This window comes from Sander vitreus, chromosome 3 (assembly GCF_031162955.1).
Source record: "Sander vitreus isolate 19-12246 chromosome 3, sanVit1, whole genome shotgun sequence".
Lineage (NCBI taxonomy): Eukaryota > Metazoa > Chordata > Actinopteri > Perciformes > Percidae > Sander > Sander vitreus.
The window spans coordinates 11,052,722-11,072,408 of record NC_135857.1 but is presented as its reverse complement, the minus strand read 5'-3'; the positions used below and the strand labels follow the sequence as shown (position 1 = coordinate 11,072,408).

General features: G+C 40.8%; 1 protein-coding gene across 1 annotated transcript in view; it reads right to left on the bottom strand.

Annotated features, from left to right (window-relative positions):
• Positions 1-1,079: 1,079 nt before the first annotated feature.
• Positions 1,080-19,687, bottom strand: part of cadm1b (cell adhesion molecule 1b) — a 179,037-nt gene continuing 160,429 nt past the window's right edge. Inside the window, exons 10-11 of the mRNA XM_078243378.1 lie at positions 2,251-2,379; positions 1,080-2,103 (exon numbers count right to left, since the gene is read on the bottom strand). Of these exons, the coding sequence (XP_078099504.1) occupies positions 1,985-2,103; positions 2,251-2,379 (248 nt within the window). The 3' untranslated portion in view covers positions 1,080-1,984. The remainder of the gene's footprint in view (positions 2,104-2,250; positions 2,380-19,687) is intronic.

Here is a 19,687-nt window from a genome sequence, read left to right as displayed (position 1 = left end):
AAACAATTTGGAACAGTAGACGGCTGCTGTGTGAAGGTTTGAGGCTGCAGGATGACAGTAAGAAAATGATCGTTACCAAACCAAGTCTAAAGCTCTATGCAAATCTTTGATAACTTGTGAGGCCAAGAGTCCTAACAAGTTATCAAAGACAGCCCAAAGGTAAAATGTCTTTACAAGACAGCAAGGAATTACTGTATAACTGATTCATGTTTGCAGTGATTGAATGTCTTTTATACTTGATTATGGGCAAGGGCGAGAAAGTATGTGTAGCAAGGATTTCTAAGGCCAGGAAAACCACCTGCTACCCGTATTCACGTGTACATACTGTAGTTGGACAACTTAGTAATCACTGAAAAGAAACTTAGCTATTGAAAGTATTACAATATTTCTTCCCTTTAACACAGTACAATCAAATAAAAATATAAAACCTTGAAAAATATAATAAGCCAAGGCTCTGGAAACATTTCCAGTTAAATGGTCAATGTATGAATTATCAGATGAAAAAATCAATTATTTAAAGAGGAGCACTCTGCACAGTGGACTTTCAGCCTTTGCTGTATACAAGTAATATTCACTGTATATACTATGCACACACTCGCTAGTTATTATATTTGGTCCAGGGTCGACCGTGTGGGTGGTATGAAAATGTGAACAATTTGTACGTTTTTAAACCAAAAGCACACACAGCAGGCTGTATCAATATCTAACAAATTATACATTTTAATAAGATTTTAAGATCAATGCAGCAGGAAGAGTTGCTCTTTTAGGTATGTCCCATATGCTCAAAGTAAAGTCTGACCCTAAAACCCACATAATGTCTACCAACAGATAGTCTTTTGGCTCTGTAATTGTTAGACATTTTCGGCCATGTTTTTGGTCCAACCATCAAACGGATGAAAATAAAAATAATTCTGACAAAAATAGCTACCAAAATCACTCTGGAAGAGGCGATGTTTTTTAAAGGAGTAGTTCGACATTTTGGGAAATTCACTTATTTGCTTTCTTTAGAGTTAAATTAGAAGATTGAGGAGAAGATCAATGCCACTCTTATGTCTAAGAGTGGCATTGATCTTCTCCTCACTCACACAGGCCAAGAAAGCAAATAAGCTTATTTCCTAAAATGTCGAACTATCCCTTTTTTAAGATTGTATTTCAGAACCGTTTAGCGAATGACAACAACGAAAAACAAAAGAAAGCCGATGACGGTAAATGTTATCCTGTATTTACTGCTGTCCTATTAATCGGCAGAAAAAAACAAAGCCTGATACAGAGCTTGAAAAATAAAAATTCAGATTTTCTCTGTAGAACTTTAACTCTATATCACGGCACATACTGTAAGACAGCTGTTAGGATGTCGGACTGGACTCCACAATACCCCTAAAGAAATACTAAACTGACCTCACATCTACTAATCGTCAGGTTTTCTTGAAACCAGCGAGGGACCAGTTGTACTTTTTCAGTTTGATGTGAAATGGTACTTCACAGCACTCCTACTTCACTTTCAGGAACAAATACATTCTATGATGAGCATGATTACTCACAACTGTTTACATTAGTAATCAACACAGTGAACCTGACCTCAAAAGAAAAGGGGGGTGAGCGAAGTCTGCACTGAAAATATGTCGGAACAATCTGTGATGAACATTGAAGAAAAAAACAAAATCAAATCCAACAAGCATATGAAGGGGGGAGAAAAACGACAAAATCAAGAAAAGAAATAGAACAAGGCACAAAATTGTCTGTAAAATAATTGAACTGTACAGAATAGGCCCCCGGCAGTCCAGAAAGGGTCGGATAGGAGACTCAGCAACACCGCTTCCTACCACTTGGCCATGCCAGTCCTACTTTCAACTTTATTCTCTTCCTCTTTAAATCTCGCCCTCCCCGCCCCCAAGCCTTCTCGTAACCAATCAGAGTTAGACATAATGCTCCTTCAGCACCACCTCCATCAGCATCCCCACCCGTCTCTCCTGGCCTGTCCAGTTTAGATATAGTACTCCTTCTTCTCGTCTGTGTTGTTGTGTCCGCCCTCCGCATTGATGATGGCCGTGTCTGCGTCGGCTGCGTCGTCCGCCCCTTTGGCTTCGTGTGTGAAGTAAGTTCCTGCAAAAGTACAGACAAATAAGCCCCACACACCTCCTCCACCTCTCGTGCACTTCAATCCTATTGCGCTCCACTTGCAACAATAAAAAGCACTCAAACTCGAAGATGTGTTCATGATCAAGTATGATTGCACTGCCGATGCCTTACCTTTGTGTCTGGCAAAGTATCGACCAAGCACAATGAGTGCACAGAGGATGGCAAACATCACCACGGCAACCACACCTCCAATGACAGCATGGTCAATTTTCTGCGGTGCCCCCTCGCCGGCTCTGGAGTCTAAAAAAACGGGGACAATAACCGTAAATCATTTTATGATCAGTAAACCGTCTCAGCCGGTCACTAATACCTTCACACAGACGTGGACCACACTGGAAGCTGAGGCCATTAAGTCATTAGGCTGCCAAAATAAACAAAATTGTTTTTATTTTAAATTTTTTACCAAACGCATTTAAGCATGACCTAACCAAAGAGGAAACGCTTGAATAGGCTTTTGAAAAAAAATGCCAGCTTATGTTGTTTACCAATAAAAAAATGACATGATACCACAGCACAAAGTTGGTCCTTGGAGATGGCACATGGTTCAGAATTTGTAACGAAACATCCCACAAATAGTAAGTAAGTAAAGTTTATTTGTATAGCACCTTTCACAGATAAAAATCACAAAGTGCTTCACAATAAAATGCAACAACACAAGAAGTCTCAATACAAGCACATTGAAATACAAATAGAAAACATAAACAACCATAAAAACCTATATTAAACCATTTAGTTCCTTCTTACAGACAAATCATGCAAACCACTGCCAATAGTTCAGCTTGATGATACCCCGAATGAGGCTTTTTACTAACTGAAATTTGTTGAACTGTAACGTGAACTAATGTAAACCATTTCACCGTTTTTAAACCTAAAGATTCTAAATGGGTGCCAGTTTATTTCCTGTTGCAGCCCAAGAAAGAGGTCGGAAGAGGCACTGGAGTATAACGTGTATGATGCCTCGCATCATAACATAGACCCAACTCATCGATGATAAAATTCATTGGCAAGTATTTTATATAATTAATTTTGATCGATTTATTTCCAACTCTCAGGCAAGAAAGTGAAATATTCCTCTAATAAAACAAAAACAGCATTACTTGAACATGTTTAAAATGAAGTTTAAAGTCTCTCTAAGTCATAAATCATACATTTGTGATATTCTACTGTCGATGCAGGCTCGTTATATGACCGTTTTCAGTGCTTCATATAGCCGAAATGGCTGCTCGAGCCCCTTGAGTGAGCAATGTTGAAAAATGTTTTAAGACAGTTATTTCACCATGAAACAGTAGAGACTGTCTGCAATTTCATCGCGAGTTCACACACTGTAAAATACATTGTGATTTAAGAGGCCATTTCTGGAAGTTATAGAGCTCAATCATCAGAAATAGACACAAGTCTGGAGATAAATTGGCGCCCGGAGTCCCCATGCAGAGAAATACGTGGCTGCCTCAGGTGTCACAGAGTATCACTGTCTAGCATTTAGCCAGATTTATCTGTGCACCACAGTAGAACAAGGCAAAATCTGAAGCTTTTAAATTTCCAGTCTCAGAATAGTTCAGAGGCATTTATCAATAGTCTATATCTGTGCACATTTGGACTGATGGAGGACTGGCAGGCGAGGGAATGGCTGCACTGTTCTTTGCTGCATGAGAGAGCAGCTCAATTTTCCATCACTCTCACTAGTCATGCTCTGAACTTGAATGATTTTGATAAAAGACGAGCGGAGAGTGCAGAATTTCTCAACACTGTGAGGGCATTATAAGTCGAGTCCAGGGTTCTAAGACAAGTGACATGTTCACATCTCACCCTAAAAAAACCAACAACACTTCGTTCAATTCAGCACGAGGACGTCTTGGAAGGGGATGTGCATTTTAACTAATTAATGAGAAAAATTGTGTTTCAGTTGAGCGCCCACTTAGAAATGGACTGGCCTTCATGGAGCGCGGCGTTGCTGTGCGTCGGTGTATGTGAAGGTGCAGGGATGTGCAAGGTGCCGTTTGTTTACTGTATCGGCGATGTCAGATAGCACAGCTCATTCCCCCGCGGAGAGGGAACGGCCCATTCTCCATGTTAATGAACATTCACCACTAAATGGCCTGTACACAGTCCTGTCTCCTCCCTCAACCCCCCCCCCCCCCACACACACCTTCCTGCCCTCACCTTGCTCCCCGCTGTCTTCTGTTTGACACATCCGCAGGGAAACATGCAGGGTCTCGGCCGCCTCTGCACACCGAGGGAGAGTTTTATTTAACAGGTAGAAAAATTCGCCCAGGTTAAGCACCGAGACTATCACAAAAATGTCAAACTGAAAAACCCATAACACCTACAGTATCAACTGTTATGGTTGGTTGCATATCATGTTGCCTGCATTAAGTACACTACTGAACACTGGTTTTCTGTTTGTCAGTTCTGTATTTATTACAAGGGAGAGCCACAAAAACACAATCTCGACATCAATGTAAATATCGCTGTTGTTCTCATGTTTGCTCATTTTCATTCATTTGTTGTTGCGTGGGTGCTGTAGAGATTAATAAACGTTGTTACATAATGCAGTACAATACAGAGGTCTAAAGCGCATTGTAAGCTGATTTAAAACGTAAAGGTCACTATCATGAGGTGAACTACTGTGATAAAAGTGTTATAACATTCCGTGGCTGAAAAAGATTTTCATAAGTCATTATATTCATAATATGAAAATGTCATTAAAGTTAGATTTACAATTTGTTTTATCAAAGTCTACGTTACCAACTGGTTGTACATAGTTTGGTAGATGGAGGTTTTTACCAGGCAGGCAGGGTCTAACAAAAATATGTAACAGGTTCTATTATGGGAAATGTAGGATCCAGTGTTTTTGGAGCTTAACCTTTTTAAGGACTAAAAGTCATCATATTTCAGCGTCTGCTGCATCATTTTCACCTTTTTTTTTTTCTTTATCACATGACATTTTTTGTCATGCCAAACATCTGGCCAATCCCACATGGGATAACAAGACATTGCTATTTTACTAAGTTTAGGCTACATCTTCTGGTAATACACAAAAAAACAGAGCAAAAAATGACCACGTTATGAAGTACTTATTCTATATTCTTTCAAATAACACATGTTAAAGCAAAGAATGAATGAAAGAACTGCTACCTACTTTCTGTACAGTTTATTTTTTTTCTTCTCATCTCCCAGGCTTTCTCCAAGTAACTAGCTAATCTAAATGTTTCATCCAATCAATGAATGTTTTTAACTTAATAAACGCTGAAGAAGGCCACGAGATGTTTACCTTGCAAGGCAGCCGGATTCTCGATACTACAAGATCACGCAACCGATCACGTATTACACAAACATCTTCAAGTAATGCATTTGCGTCTGAATGACCAGCCCGCTGAACCAATCGGCGTCCAGTAAAGGAGCTACTAGCAGCTACGGCCGCGACTGTTCGTTTAAAACGACAGTGGCGGACGTGATAGACAGATGGTTCATCCAATCACCTGCCAGGTATTTTTGTGCCTGCTCTTTCCCAAACAGTTTCCAATGATAGCTTCTCACATGGTTCTGTGTAAAAAAAACCATCTGGCGCGTCAGGTTAGTGGGATGTGGCTAAAGCTTGTTTGGTCCAAAACCAAATGGGCTGCATTTTATATGGTGCATGCTTTCAAAGTGCTGTAGAATTCAAACACATTTACCATGGGGACCAATTGCGTTTCAACGTCAACAGGGGGAGCAGAGGATCGAACCCCAAACCCTGATATTATTGGGTGAGCCACCCCTAAATCTGTCACCTGTGAGTCCTCCAACGTCATGCATCATACAGTGCAGGACTATCCTTTTTATGTTGCTGTGAGATATTATTTTGCTCCCAAGGTGGACCAAATAACGGGAACATCCTACAATATTATCACAACAACAACAGCACAAACTTCATGTTAAGTTGAATCGACACTTCCATGGGCTTTTTGTTTGTTCTGGTCTGGCGTTTTTGTAGCAGGTGTTCATGTTATTTTGTCCATTTACTGCATTTGGGTAACAAAGTGAAAAGGGAGGTTTAGGACTCCTGTACTCTCGCATTGCCAGACCTTCCTCCACAGCGCTGCAGAGGAGGGTCTGGCTAGTCCACACAGCGTTCAGGGATGGGAGAAAAACGTGATCTGATTTATTGGCATTTCGTTAACCCAATCGCAATTTTCTTCGTGCCATACGGCGCAACGACGCTTTTGCAAAATAGCCTCGGGAAGGAACTTGTTTTGATGGAACATGTGTACGTTCAAAAGTTGTTTTTAGGGCTGAAACGATTCCTCGAATAACTCGAATAATTAGATTACAAAAAATCCTCGATGCAAAATGATTTGCCTCGAAGCCTCGTTAAATCAATGTTACCAACGTTGTATTGCTGACGGACGGTGTTTCCACACGGATCATTATTATTGTCGCACCCCAGACGCTTCTTATATACTGTCTATGGCTCAGTCTCATACTGTCTATGCTCAGTCTGCTGGCGACACATGCCAGAGCGTAAATAGTGAGGGGCTAAGAGAAGAGACAGGCTGGAGAAAACGACAGAAAGTGTCCAAAGTTTGGAATCAGTTCAAACGTAATTAAAACAAGAACTCTGTCCAGTGTGTCTACTGCAAAATCTAACTAGCTTACCAAGATAATGGCACGACGTCAATGTTTCAGCATCTCAACAGAAAACCTTTCTCATCCATTCCACGAAGCGGACCCGACAAAAGTAAATCACGGAGTTGTATGGACGATGAAACTACACCAAACACACCAACTACCAAAAACAAAGACAGAAAAATACGTAGCAGTGACCACAATTTGATCTAAAGAGCCGACTTGTTACTATCCCGTCGGAGAAACAGCTGACTGTTGCGCACCATTTTCTCTCACTCTCTCTCTTCACGGAGAAACAGCTGATTAACGATCTACTAGCATAAGTCTAACAGAGCTGTGTAGCATTGTAATCAAATACAGAAATTAAAATAGATTGAGTATAATTCATATTTACATATATTTACATATAGGCCTATATACAGATCAGTATCAGGATGAAACTTGTCGTTCTGAAAGTTAAGTTGCACAACTTAAGGTGATGTTTATGTATGTTTAATGTGATGTTTATGTATGTTTAATGTGATGTTTGTTTAATGTATGCCTTAGATGTCATTTCAGAAAATGTTTTCTTTAAAAAGTTTTACAATGTAATATGGCACTTAAATGCACTTCATATGTTTTTTACTAAACAACAAAAATGTAGCTTTTTCCAAAAATTTAACCAAACTATTGTTTATTATTGCTCTTCAATAAAACAAAAGTATTTCTTATCCGATTACTCGATTAATCGATGGAATAATCGGTAGAATACTCAGTATTATACTCAGTATTCATACTTAGTTGTTTTAGTCGTGCAACAGAAAACTCCGATTGGACAGACAGTCTAGCTAGCTGTCTGGATTTACTCTGCAGAGATCTGAGGAGCAGTTAACCATAGTCCTCAGAAATCCACCGGAGTTTAGAATGCCAACACAAAGAAAGCCTAAGGTAACGGATATAGACTAGGACTCCTGAAGCGCTGAACTGGGATCTGACACTGATCTCTGACTGAACTGATTTTCTTCATTACTATCATTCCTCCCTCTTCCTGTGTAGATTAGTTTGTCATTCAGCGCTCTAACACACCCAGGATCAAGAGTGTGATTCCCTTCAGACCGTCCATTTTCAATATATATGCATACTTAATACAACACTATGCGTAGAAGAGAAACCTCCAAATGACAGACAGTGTTATTACAGCAGCCTTTGTGGCCTCACACTTGAAATGAGTAGAATTTGATTATGTCTGTAATGTGGCTGGTGTCCATACCGCCGGCACAGCTCTACTCATGGCTCCATGGGGGAGTGCTGACATGCCAACACCGGCTTCCTGACAGGATGTGCACAGCCGTTGGGATTTATGGGGGAATAAAGAGGATTTGCAACTGATGCCTGTGTCTGCGCGGCGGTGAAATCTGCTCCGTTGAACTCGCAGTACCACATGTTTTACAGTCACACCTTTCCCATCTCTGTAGTGGAATGACTAATTGCCACGCTGGTCAGCAACAAAGCGTCTAATAAGACTATCTGTCAGCTCGGAGATCAGAGCTGCGAGCTTGTCACATAATTTTAGTTTTCCCGTCTTTTTTTTCTTCTTCTTTTAATACTTTTCTGCTCTCATAACGAGGCATGTCACACACATGCGCTAACCCACACACACAAATGCATTACAATTTATAGATGTAATTACATTGATATAATGGAAACAATGACTCCCTTGCATTGGAAGAGCAAAGCTGTCAATTGCACTGAATAGACTCTCACAGTAACCTTTTCCTGGACAGTGGCAGGACAATCGGGCATTGCTGCAGAATCAACCTGAGCACCGTCAATAGCCATTTTGCAGCATTAAACTGCTATGGTCCGTGGCTTTTGTATTTGTTGCTGTTTGAAAAGGAAATGAACGTAATGAGATGAGCATACATGGGCAATCTCCCCCAAATCATTATTCCTGTTGCTGTTGTAGCAGACCATCAACAGAGCACAATATTGTCCTGAGTTGAATTCCAATGCCAGTGCTCGCTCGCTAAATAGATTCTCTGAGTCCTTTGTAATAACCCAAAGAGTGTTTTGAAGATGTGCAAATACAGCCGTGACATTTAACGGCGTTGCTGAAATACAAGTGAAGGTCCAACTACAACTAATAAAATGGCAAATGGATGGAAATTATAACGGCGAACTTGAACTCCCCGGTGACAGGTAATTGTATCTTTTGATATTGGCAAACTTCTCGGGACAAAAGACGGTAGCACCCATCTCCACTTCATACTTTTCCTTCAACAGTGTTTTCCCCTCAGTGGAGATCAAGGCTAAGAAAAAGGTTGCCAAAATAATAAAAAAAAAAAATCCCTGCACTCTCTGCAAAGTTGCTCGCAGTAAAGTGCACATAACATTCAATCTCCAAACCAAATCCAAAAAGCAAAGTTCTCAAAATGATTTACTATACTGCTTCATGAAAAAAACAATAATACTGCAGTGAAACACTCTTTTAACTTCAGGGTGGTCTGGCATTACTAACCTGTTCCCTGGAGACCAATTAAAATGGACCATTGCAATATTTTCTTTCTTTAATAACTGTTTAAAAGAAAAGAGAGGAAAACCTCAGGTCAGGAGAAAACAACTTTTCAACTGGGAATCCGAGTAAACAAATGTGAGAGGGGGGAAAAAAAAAAGTCATTAGCATTTCTAAATGATTCTTTAATTTTTCCAATGAAATACTTCAAATAGAAATGATACATGTGAGAGTTAGAACAACGCTGGTAAATATTGAATGGCTAGTTAAATACTGAATCCACTCATAACGGTCTTTGTTGAAGTCAGTAGCGTACGTGGAGTTGAAGCTTGAATCCCAAGACTTAACAGCAGTGGAAACCTGCCAGCACCTTACATGTACAGTACCAGTGCTGAGGGAGGACAGAGCAAACATATATGAAAACCTGCCAGAAATGGATGCCTAATATACCATCTGGTGCAAAAGCACACGAGTTACTCATTTTAAGAAAAAAAAATAGCCTAATAGAATAAAGAAAAGGGATTAACCCTGACGTGATATATGTATTCTGTGCACCGCATGTTCGAGTCATAAGGATCTACAAATCCCTGACGGCATAGCCAAGCAAGCAATAAAAACTAATGTTATGGTTCGTAGTATTATCAAGTCTTAAGGGTGCAGTATATAGAGGCCAAACTACCGTTCATGTGTGGTGTAATGTTTGCTTGCAAAGCTCTTATTGGCAGTTAATTTACAACTTGTACTATCCATAAAGCAGAAGACCTGAGAAAACCCCCCTGTAACTCATCACAACCCAAAGCCTCTGTGATGTTTAGTTTTTATTTTTCCTTTTTAGATTATTCAGCAGAGGTCCTACTGTAGCATGCTAAACAACAATATACCCTGGACTGCAGATCTGCAGAAACATCTTTTTAATCAAGTCTACGACAAAGTCTTTCCTCTGGCTCCTCTCAACGAGCTGGGGGGGGGGGGGGGTTGGTGTGGTGGGCTTACTGAAGGCTTAGCCGGGATATCATGTCCCTGCCTTGGATCATCTCTGAGCATCTGACGAGCTGGAGCATTATCGCCAGAGACTCTCTCTATTCCTTCAGAGCTGGGGATTCTGGGTAAATTCTGCCCTCTTCCCCAAAAAGAAATACAGACACCGACAAAAAACATTTTGAACATTCTGCGTCCTTCATACTAAAATGCACGATGTATTTCTCAAACAGCTGCATAGATCTGTGTTTGGTGTATCAAGTATTTAGATCAGTGAGAAAGAAGGTCACGCATAATTGTCAACAAAGACGTCAACTAAAAGCTTTTGCTTTAGTGTAAATACGCAATAAAAGCACATGGAGAGAAACAAGGTCTGATAACTTTCAAACACATGGAAGAAATGTTCCTCTGACAGGATGACTTATCTCTCCCATGAGGTTTACGCGCACACACACACACACACACACACACACACACACACACACACACACACACACACATTCTCTGCATCTTTTAAGTCACTGAAAGACATGACAATATGAACTCTTGTGAAACTTTCTGAACATGCAGCAGAGAAGACAAACTACTGTGGGATTCTGTGCTTTAACGTCGCCCACTGCACAAAACCATATCTTGGCCTTGAACTTTGGTTTGCAAGGCAACAACAAAGCTACTTAACCAGAGAAGCGAAAATCCAGCATATTATTTTTTACATCTATTGTGAACCACAAAACAACAGGCAGGGGTTCTGACAATATTCAGAAACCCTTTTTCATACCACAGGGAAAATAGTGTGCACCTGCTGCTTATGTTGATTACTGAATGACAGCAACTTGACATCTTAGTGTATTCATTTAAGCTCATCCCAGTCCTATAGTGCACTGGAAAAATCCTAGGTGGAGCTATCAAATTACAGCACAAAATATGTTACAAGGTACAATCTGCGATTTAGAAACTTAAAACAGGTATTTTATTACACCTGCCGACACTAGACAACAACTAAATATACTGCATGTGTATTATTACCTTTGCCAAGGAGGTCATGTTTTCAGCCAGGTTTGTCTGTGTCTTTGTTTGTCTTTCAGATAGATTACAGAAATCTAGTGGCCCGATTTCCGTGAGACTTTGTGGAAGGGTGTAGCATGGGCCAAGGAAGAGCCCATTACATTTTGGAGTGGATCTGAGTCATGGGGCGGATACACAAATTATTTTTCACGTGCATTAGGAACCATTGGCATGGCTTGACCTTTCCCCTAGATGGGGCTACGACTTTATAGGTAGCTCTGTGTTTTAGTCGTCTACGGTATGCTAAGGTTTTCAGCTGCAACCCGGGCATACCAGAAACTCAGCGGTGACGTTCAGATGGTGTGTTTCATTTATTTTGTTGTTTGGTTATTATGGTATATGTATAGTATGAGCGTTACACAGCTTCACCCTCAAATAATGAGTCACATTGGCGGTAACCTGTGGCTGTCTGTGAGTATCTATCTCCTTGCTGTGCAGTGGTTGATGATATGGAGGGCATATTATGTGCTGTGCTTGGTTTTGCCTTGCACTAAAGCTGTTGTGTGTCTACAGACACAGTGAGTAGGGACAGAGCCTGAATCATTAGAACTTTACTCCTTTTTGCATTTCTTGGTTGTTCAGTCACTTGCCGGTTTGTGAGTTGTTGAACCTGTGCAGGTCTGCTAGTAGTAACTTTGAGGACTTTTGTATCCTGGATTTGTTTTTAATGTCTGTATGTGTCTTTAGCTGTAATAAGACCATGTATTTGATACATGCATTGCTACTTTGTAACATTATTGCTACCTGACTAAACTTTGACATAAACCAGTCTGTGATTCACACAACATCCTCTGATCTTAACTATTAGTCAAAATAATTCATATTATATATGTATTATTAGGTATAATATCATAAATTAGGGTTATTGGCCATGAATAAAAAATGCTTTGAAAAAAGTTACAAAACCTTTAAAAAAAAAAAACGTCAAAAGCATTGAAAAAAGTGACAAAAACGTTTGGGGGAAAAAGCACCCAAAAAAGTTCAATTTTCAATTTTGACACGGAAGGACAACAAGTTCATGGTTGACAGGAAGACAACACAAGGGTTAATGTGGATGCAGCTTTTTGAATCTGCACATGCTTTTTGTGTAATCTGTACGGGAGTGTGCCTATGTTCCTACAGCAGTAGCAATGGACTACAGATGGAATGTAACCCTAACCCTAACCCTAACATAGGGCCTAATTTTAAGAAACATAACATAGGGCTTAATTTTCAGTGAAATGTGGGAACATATGGCTGTGGGACCATTGGGCTGTGGGAACATAGGGTTGACCCCATCTGTACATATTTGCCCTTTTATGTGAAAGCTTTTCAATTTAGAAGTACGTAAATTAATACAGAGCTGAGATGATTAGGCTTCAAGCACTGCACAACCATATTTTGACGTAATTCTAATAGTTTTGGAAATATATCCAGACATATTACGCTTGGAGATTTTTCATATTATAGAGAACAGAACTTTTGGCCTTTGCAGATAGCGTGGCGTGTCCTTCTAGTTTATTTATTTTATTGAATCCCCATTAGCTTCTGCCATAGCAGTCGCTAATCTTCCCGAGGTCCACACATTTAAATGGCCAAATAAAACATTTAATGGAACCAAGGTCCAAATTAAAACTAAAATTTAAATACATATACTGATCCTAATGCAACACAGTCATCAATAATGTCAACAAAATGGTTCAAATGACCACATATAATAAACATTAAAGCTGCAAGCAGCGATGAACGGGACCCTCGCCTTCTTGCAACCGGGGGTACTGGCAGACGCAACATCACATGTAGACCACACATTCTAAGTTTCATGTAAATCGGAATAACCTTTGCCAAGATACAACCGTTCATGTTTTAACAGCCACCTACATGAAGTTGGTCCTCTGTAACTTGCGCATTATTTTAGCTATTAAAATTCTTTTGATAACTTTTTGTCATGAGGGTCCTCCGAGTCTATATGCCAGTTTTCGTGCAGATCGGACTCACGCCCCAGGAGTAGTTAGACAGAGTAAGTTTCCCATATATCAATATTTTGCTGATTAATAAAAAAAAATTAAAACGGCACCATCTAATGGCCGATTGACGGCAAGTTTGGCACAGATGCTAAACCAGCCATGACGAACAACCTTGTCAAGTTTCGGGGCAATCGGAATAATTGTTGCCAAGATACGCAACTTCCTGTTAAGACAGGAAGTTGCTGTAACTTGCGCATTTTTTGTGTTTGCATTTTTGAAGTGTTCGTAAAATGAAGATTTTTACACGAAAACAAATAGAATTTTGTAATTTTTTCTAAAAATAGCACCATGGACTTGAAGATGAGAGCTATTTTCCCTTAAAAGTTGGTATATTAACTTATTACTTTTGTCCAATTTAAGGTGCACGTTAGGGGGCACTATGGAGCCCCCTGGCAACGCCCGAGCTCAATCACTACAGAACAATTTTTTTCGTGATTTTTTTTTTCAGAGTTTTCGTGCATGGTAAGCCCCTTAAAAATGCTATGAGGAATTGGTAAAAAAAAATTATAATAATAATAGTAATAATAATAATTAAAGCTGCAAGCAGTGATGGACGGGCCCTCGCGTCTCTGCGCGTGTCGGGGTTACTGGCGGACGCCGCTCCTTGCGACCGTGCATTTGCGCGGCACTCGGACACTGCAAATCGTCACCAAGGAAAAGGGAACTCTCTTCTGAGTTCAGTGATACCTCACACAAGACTCTACCTTAGATGGGTCAGCATTTATGGAAGGAGGCGTGGCTTAAAGATAGGGGGCGGGCCAAACCATCACCAATGAAGAAGGAAGTCTCTGAGTTCAATGATAGCTCACACAAGGGTCTATCTTAAACGGTTCAAATGTTATGAAAGTGGGGCCTGGTTAAAGTATAGGGGGCGGCTCAGTATCACATGTTGACCACACATTATAAGTTTCATGTAAATCGGATGATGTTTGTCATATAAGGCGAATTTCCTTTTGCCAGCGGGGGGCGCTATGACCAAAAGTAAATATTGGCCTGTAGATGTCCTCAGACCTGGACCCTTGTCAATCGTGAGAAATTTCGGGCAGATACGACAACGTACACTCAAGTAACAACAATTTCACACCACGCCCACACCGTTTGATGAAAAGTTTTTCTTTTAATAAGGTTTCATCTTTAAGGTGTTGAGATGGTACAGACCAAATTTGAAGTCCGCTGGATGAAATCTCTAGGAGGAGTTCGTTAAAGTATAGCACCTTGACTTTTAGGCCTACTTCCTGTTGCCACTAGGGGGCGCTATGACTTTAAGTAAATATCGAGCCAATAGGCTCTATGCACGCATCACTTCCGCATTGGCGTAAGGATGCTTGGACATTTCCGGTGCCGGAAGAAAACATTAGACAGTGACAGTAGACCGTTATGATGGCAGAGATGACGTTTACAAGGTGTTTGCTGGAGTTGCCTAAAGTATCTGTTAATAAGTACGACACCACGTAGCAAATTGGATAGAGGCTTCATATTTTACGGTTCTTAATTTCTTTGCAACTTTGAAGGTAATTTGCTAACGCTAGCTAGCCTGAGCTAGAAGCCTTACTTTGGTGTATTAAGTCATGACTCCGTCCTGCTTCAGGTTAATCATGCTTTAGATAAAGTTTAATCATGTGTTTATACTTTTATGAAAGTATCAGGTAAAAACAGGGCTACAAATGAGATCTCTGTGAGAGCCCAGCATACTCCTAGCTAACTATTATGTAGCTGCATGCTAACACGACATAGCTGTAATCTTGGCCAATGCTGGTAATGTCTCCCCAAATTCCTGTCACTTTACTGCTGGGACATGTCCGGTTGTGTAGTATTTAGTTTAGAATCCTTTATTGGTGATTTTTCACGGTACAAAGTCCTGCTATATACATACAGTGTATAGCTATATACTCCGCTGCTATATACTCCGCTGCTACCGTGAAAAATCACCAATAAAGGCTTCTAAACCAAATACTACACAACCGGACATGTCCCAGCAGTAACGTGACCGGAATTTGGGGAGAAATTACAAGCGTTGGCCAAGATTACAGCTAAGATACATGTTGCGTTACCATGCAGCTACATAATAGTTAGCTAGGAGCATGCTAACGTTAGATTGTACAAATAAACAAATAAAGGGTTCTAAACCAAACACTACCCAATCAGACATGTTTCAGCAGGAATGCGACCCGGAATTGGGGAGAACAACATCGGCAGCCAAGATGACATGTTTACTGTCGTTAACATGTAGCTACTATAGTTAGCAGTGGACACTAATAGAATATAGCAGCAGTTTCTACAGTCAAAATAAAGGCTTTTAAACCAAACACTACCCAGACATGTTTCAGCAGGAATGCGACCCGGAATTGGGGAGAACAACATTGGCAGCCAAGATGACATGTTTACTGTCGTTAACATGTAGCTACTATAGTTAGCAGTGGACACTAATAGAATATAGCAGCAGTTTCTACAGTCAAAATAAAGGCTTTTAAACCAAATACTACATCAACAGAAAATGTTTCAGGAGTAATGTGAATTGGGGAGAATTTAACGACATTGGCAGCCAAGATGACATATACTGCTGTTAGCATGTAGCTACATGTGACAATGTTTGCGCCGCATGTTTTAAAAAAAAAAGTGTCGGCTGCAGACTTGTGTGTTCGTTATAAGAAAGTTGTCTCATCCGATGTTAATCACCCACCGTTTATGTAATTCATTGTCTTTGGGAAAAGTAAAAAAACTAACCGAAGAATTGCATCTTTCAGACACTAGCTACATTGCGGAACACCGCAGTGGTGGCTGGAAGAGCTGTCATCCCATCTTTGAAAGGACACTTTCGTACGATTATTCATCGTGTTATTAGTCAAGACAAAGTATTACAAGTAAAAAAATGACCATTAACATAAACAACACAACAACGACGAAAATTAACAGTTTTGGATGTTTTGACGACAAGCATTCAATGGTAACATACGTTAGCACAGCATTCTATGATAACCGGAAGTTTACATCCATCCTGAGATTTAACCGGAAATACGTCATGCTCGCCTGTGCATATCACCTATTGGACAATGTACACTCAAGTTACACCCACTTCCTGTTTTGATGACGAAACGCACAAAATGGCCGCCCTGCCACGGCCACGCCCTATGACGAAAAGTTTTTCTTTTAATAACTTTTCATCTTTAAGGTCTTAAGCTGGTACAGACCAAATTTGAAGTTGATCGGATGAAACCTCTAGGAGTAGTTTGTTAAAGTACGACACGTGGAAATGGCCAAAATCGCACTAATTTCGAGCTTTCAATTCAAAATGGCAGACTTCCTGTTGGGTTTAGGGTATGGCTCCAATGACGTTTCTTGTACGTCTTGACATGCTACATATGTGTACCAAGTTTGTGTGAGTCTACGTTAAACATACTGCAGGGGCTCAATTTGTTTAACTTTGTAGGGGGCGCTTGCAAGCCATTTTTGTGCGCCTATTCCTGAAACCCTTAAAATACATACATTTTCACCAGACTTGATGCGACCGCCAATTTTGGTGAGTTTTTGAATATGTTAAGCCCCTCAAAAAGGCAATGCATTTGCCGGGAAAAAGAATAATAATTCCTTCAGTTCCAATAGAGCCTTCGCCGCTGTCAGCGCTCGTCCCCTAATAATCTGACGAAAAACAATAGGTTCCTTCGCACTTTCAGTGCAAGGCACCGTTGGGCCCTTGCACTTTCGTGCTCGGGCCCTAAAAATCAAAAAGTGCTCCAAGCTAGAACAGCTTCATGGCTGAAACTAATAGGCCTAATCCAAAAAATACAACCAGATTTAAGTACACAGCAATCCATAAAAGTAAGATAAGAAGACAGCTACATGTATATTAAGTAGGGCTGTCAGCGGTAACGCGTTAATAGCGATGCGATACATATTTTTTTTAATCGCATGCCGGCATTTATTAATTTATTTTACACTTCACTTGGCTTTGCGTCGTGCTTAACAGGCTACTATTTTGACCCTTTGCAGCACCGTTACTTATAATCAAGCTGCCACTTCCTCGTAACACATCCTGCTGTTGCAGGCTGCAGGCATGATGGAGAAACACAGCAGCAATGAAATCCTGAATGGCTCTTTTTATTTTCCAAAGTCCCGGACGGCTCGTAGACAAGTCGAAAGCCATATGCACGTTGTGTAAAGCCGAATTAAAATATCACCGAAGCACGTCAAGCTTGAGCTACCACCTACGAGCTAAGCATAGTAGTACAGTTAACGTGATGCTACCCGCTAGCGGGCTAAACGGGTGGCAACTAACTGCAGACCTGTCAGCATCGTAGAGGACTCGGGTCTTAAAGACGTACTACGGTTGACCTGTCTCGTTGCCGTCGAGGGAGACGGTAGTTTCACCATACACGTACCACACGGAGAAAGCAGCCACACTGGAACTGCTGCAAGGTGCTGCAAACGCTATCTCATTAACCAGTGATCACTGGACGTCAGTGAGTAATCAACTAGTGGTGTCAACAATAATTGATTCGGCAATGCATCGCAATGCGGGGCATGCACGATTCAGCATCGATGCGGCAAAGTGCCATAATCGATTATGTCACAATAATAATAAAGTTGTGAAGTTTCAATTACTTCCGGGGGTTATAACAACAACAATCAAGATGGCTGAGGCGGAGGGAGATGACCTCGATAGACGGGTAATTAAAAACGCACCCACAGCTGGGAAAGCGGACATCTGGGCACATTTCGGATTCTACGAAGTTAATGGGAAACTAGACAAGACTTACGCGGTGTGTAAAACCTGCCACACTAAAATCAAGCACGTTGGCTTAAGCTACCGACGGTCTCCAGGCTTCTGGGCAGAGTCCGACGTATCTCAGCATACTTCCACCGCAGCACAAAGGCAAAGCACCTGTTTGAAGAAAACCAGAGAGTTGTTCTTAAACTGACAAGTCCACTTAAACTGATAACTGATGTCGCCACAAGGTGGAATAGTGCTCATGATATGATTGGGAGGTTTTTGCAACTGCAAGCTGCAGTGCATGCCACCCTGCTGTTGCCTGCCCTAAATGTAGATGAAAGTGACATCGTCACTCTCAGCAGAGCAGATCTGGCTAACGTAGAGGAAGTAGTGAAGACATTAAAACCAGTGAAGGATGCCACTGTTTTTATGTCAGAGGAGAGCAGTTCTACAGTCAGCCTCATTGCACCAGTATATGCCCAACTCCTCCAGAGCATGTCAGACACTATTGGAGACCAACCACTGATCCGCGATGTGAAGAATGCCATCAAAACAGATCTCCTTAAGAGGTACAACAGTAGGGCAGAGAAGAAGATCCTTCATACATCCTCTGCCCTGGATCCTCGCTTTAAGGGGTTACCTTTCCTGACAGAGGAGGAGAGATTGCATGTCTCCGCAGGAGTGACTTCAGAGGCTGTATCCCTGGAGGTAATTTAATTTTTACTTGTAAAACTTGGAATGGAATAACTTTCAATTCAATTGTAATAACAATGTAATGTTAAATAAGCAGCTACATAGTCAGTAAAATGTTAAGACTGAGAAAAATAGTTATCTGTTGTCATGTGAGCTGCAGCATTGGCTGAGAAAGTGCTGCTAACTGCTGTTTTTTGCTCTTATTTATTTTGTAAATAGGCAGGCCCCTCCACTCCAAAAAGAAGGGCCTCATCGCTGCTTGTGAGTTTGCTGGGACCTGCTTTCAATGACATCAGTGAACCTGCAGTACAAAGTAAGCCCGCCGATGCCAGTGCTGAGGAGGAAATGGACTTGTACTGTAGATCCCCAGCTGTGCCTCTCTCTGAGGATCCCTCGGACTGGTGGCATCGCCATAAGGGCACATTTCCTCTCCTCTCTAGGTCGGCAAAGAGATACTTGTGCATCCCAGGGACAAGCGTGTCAGCAGAGAGAGAGTTCTCCACTGCAGGAGATGTTATCACTGCAAAAAGAAGCGCTCTAACCGGACCATGTCGATCAGCTTGTGTTTTTACACAAGAACCTTGAAATTCCCAAATGCTGAACAGTGAGAAGTTATGATGTAGGCTTAGGTCAAACTATATATTTCCTCACTCTGAAATTTCACATCTTGATATTTTGTTGTATGCAGCTGATGTGATTGGTAGGAGAGAAACATTTCTCATTCAAAGCACTGAAAGCAGTGATTTGTTTTCTTTTTCAGGTTTGAAAATGCCATATCCAATACCCTGTACCATTCAATTTTATTTAATGACATTTATGTCAAAGATACAGGAGAGTGATAATGCACACATAGCAGCCAATAAAATCTGTTGTTCAATATCTGACTGCTTGTATTGCCTCATGACTGATGAAAAATTTGCCTAGTTTTTTAGTTAGGTACTTGGAGGAATTGTGCAATAATGACTCACACATTTTTCTTTTGTTTACAGTAAATAAATAATT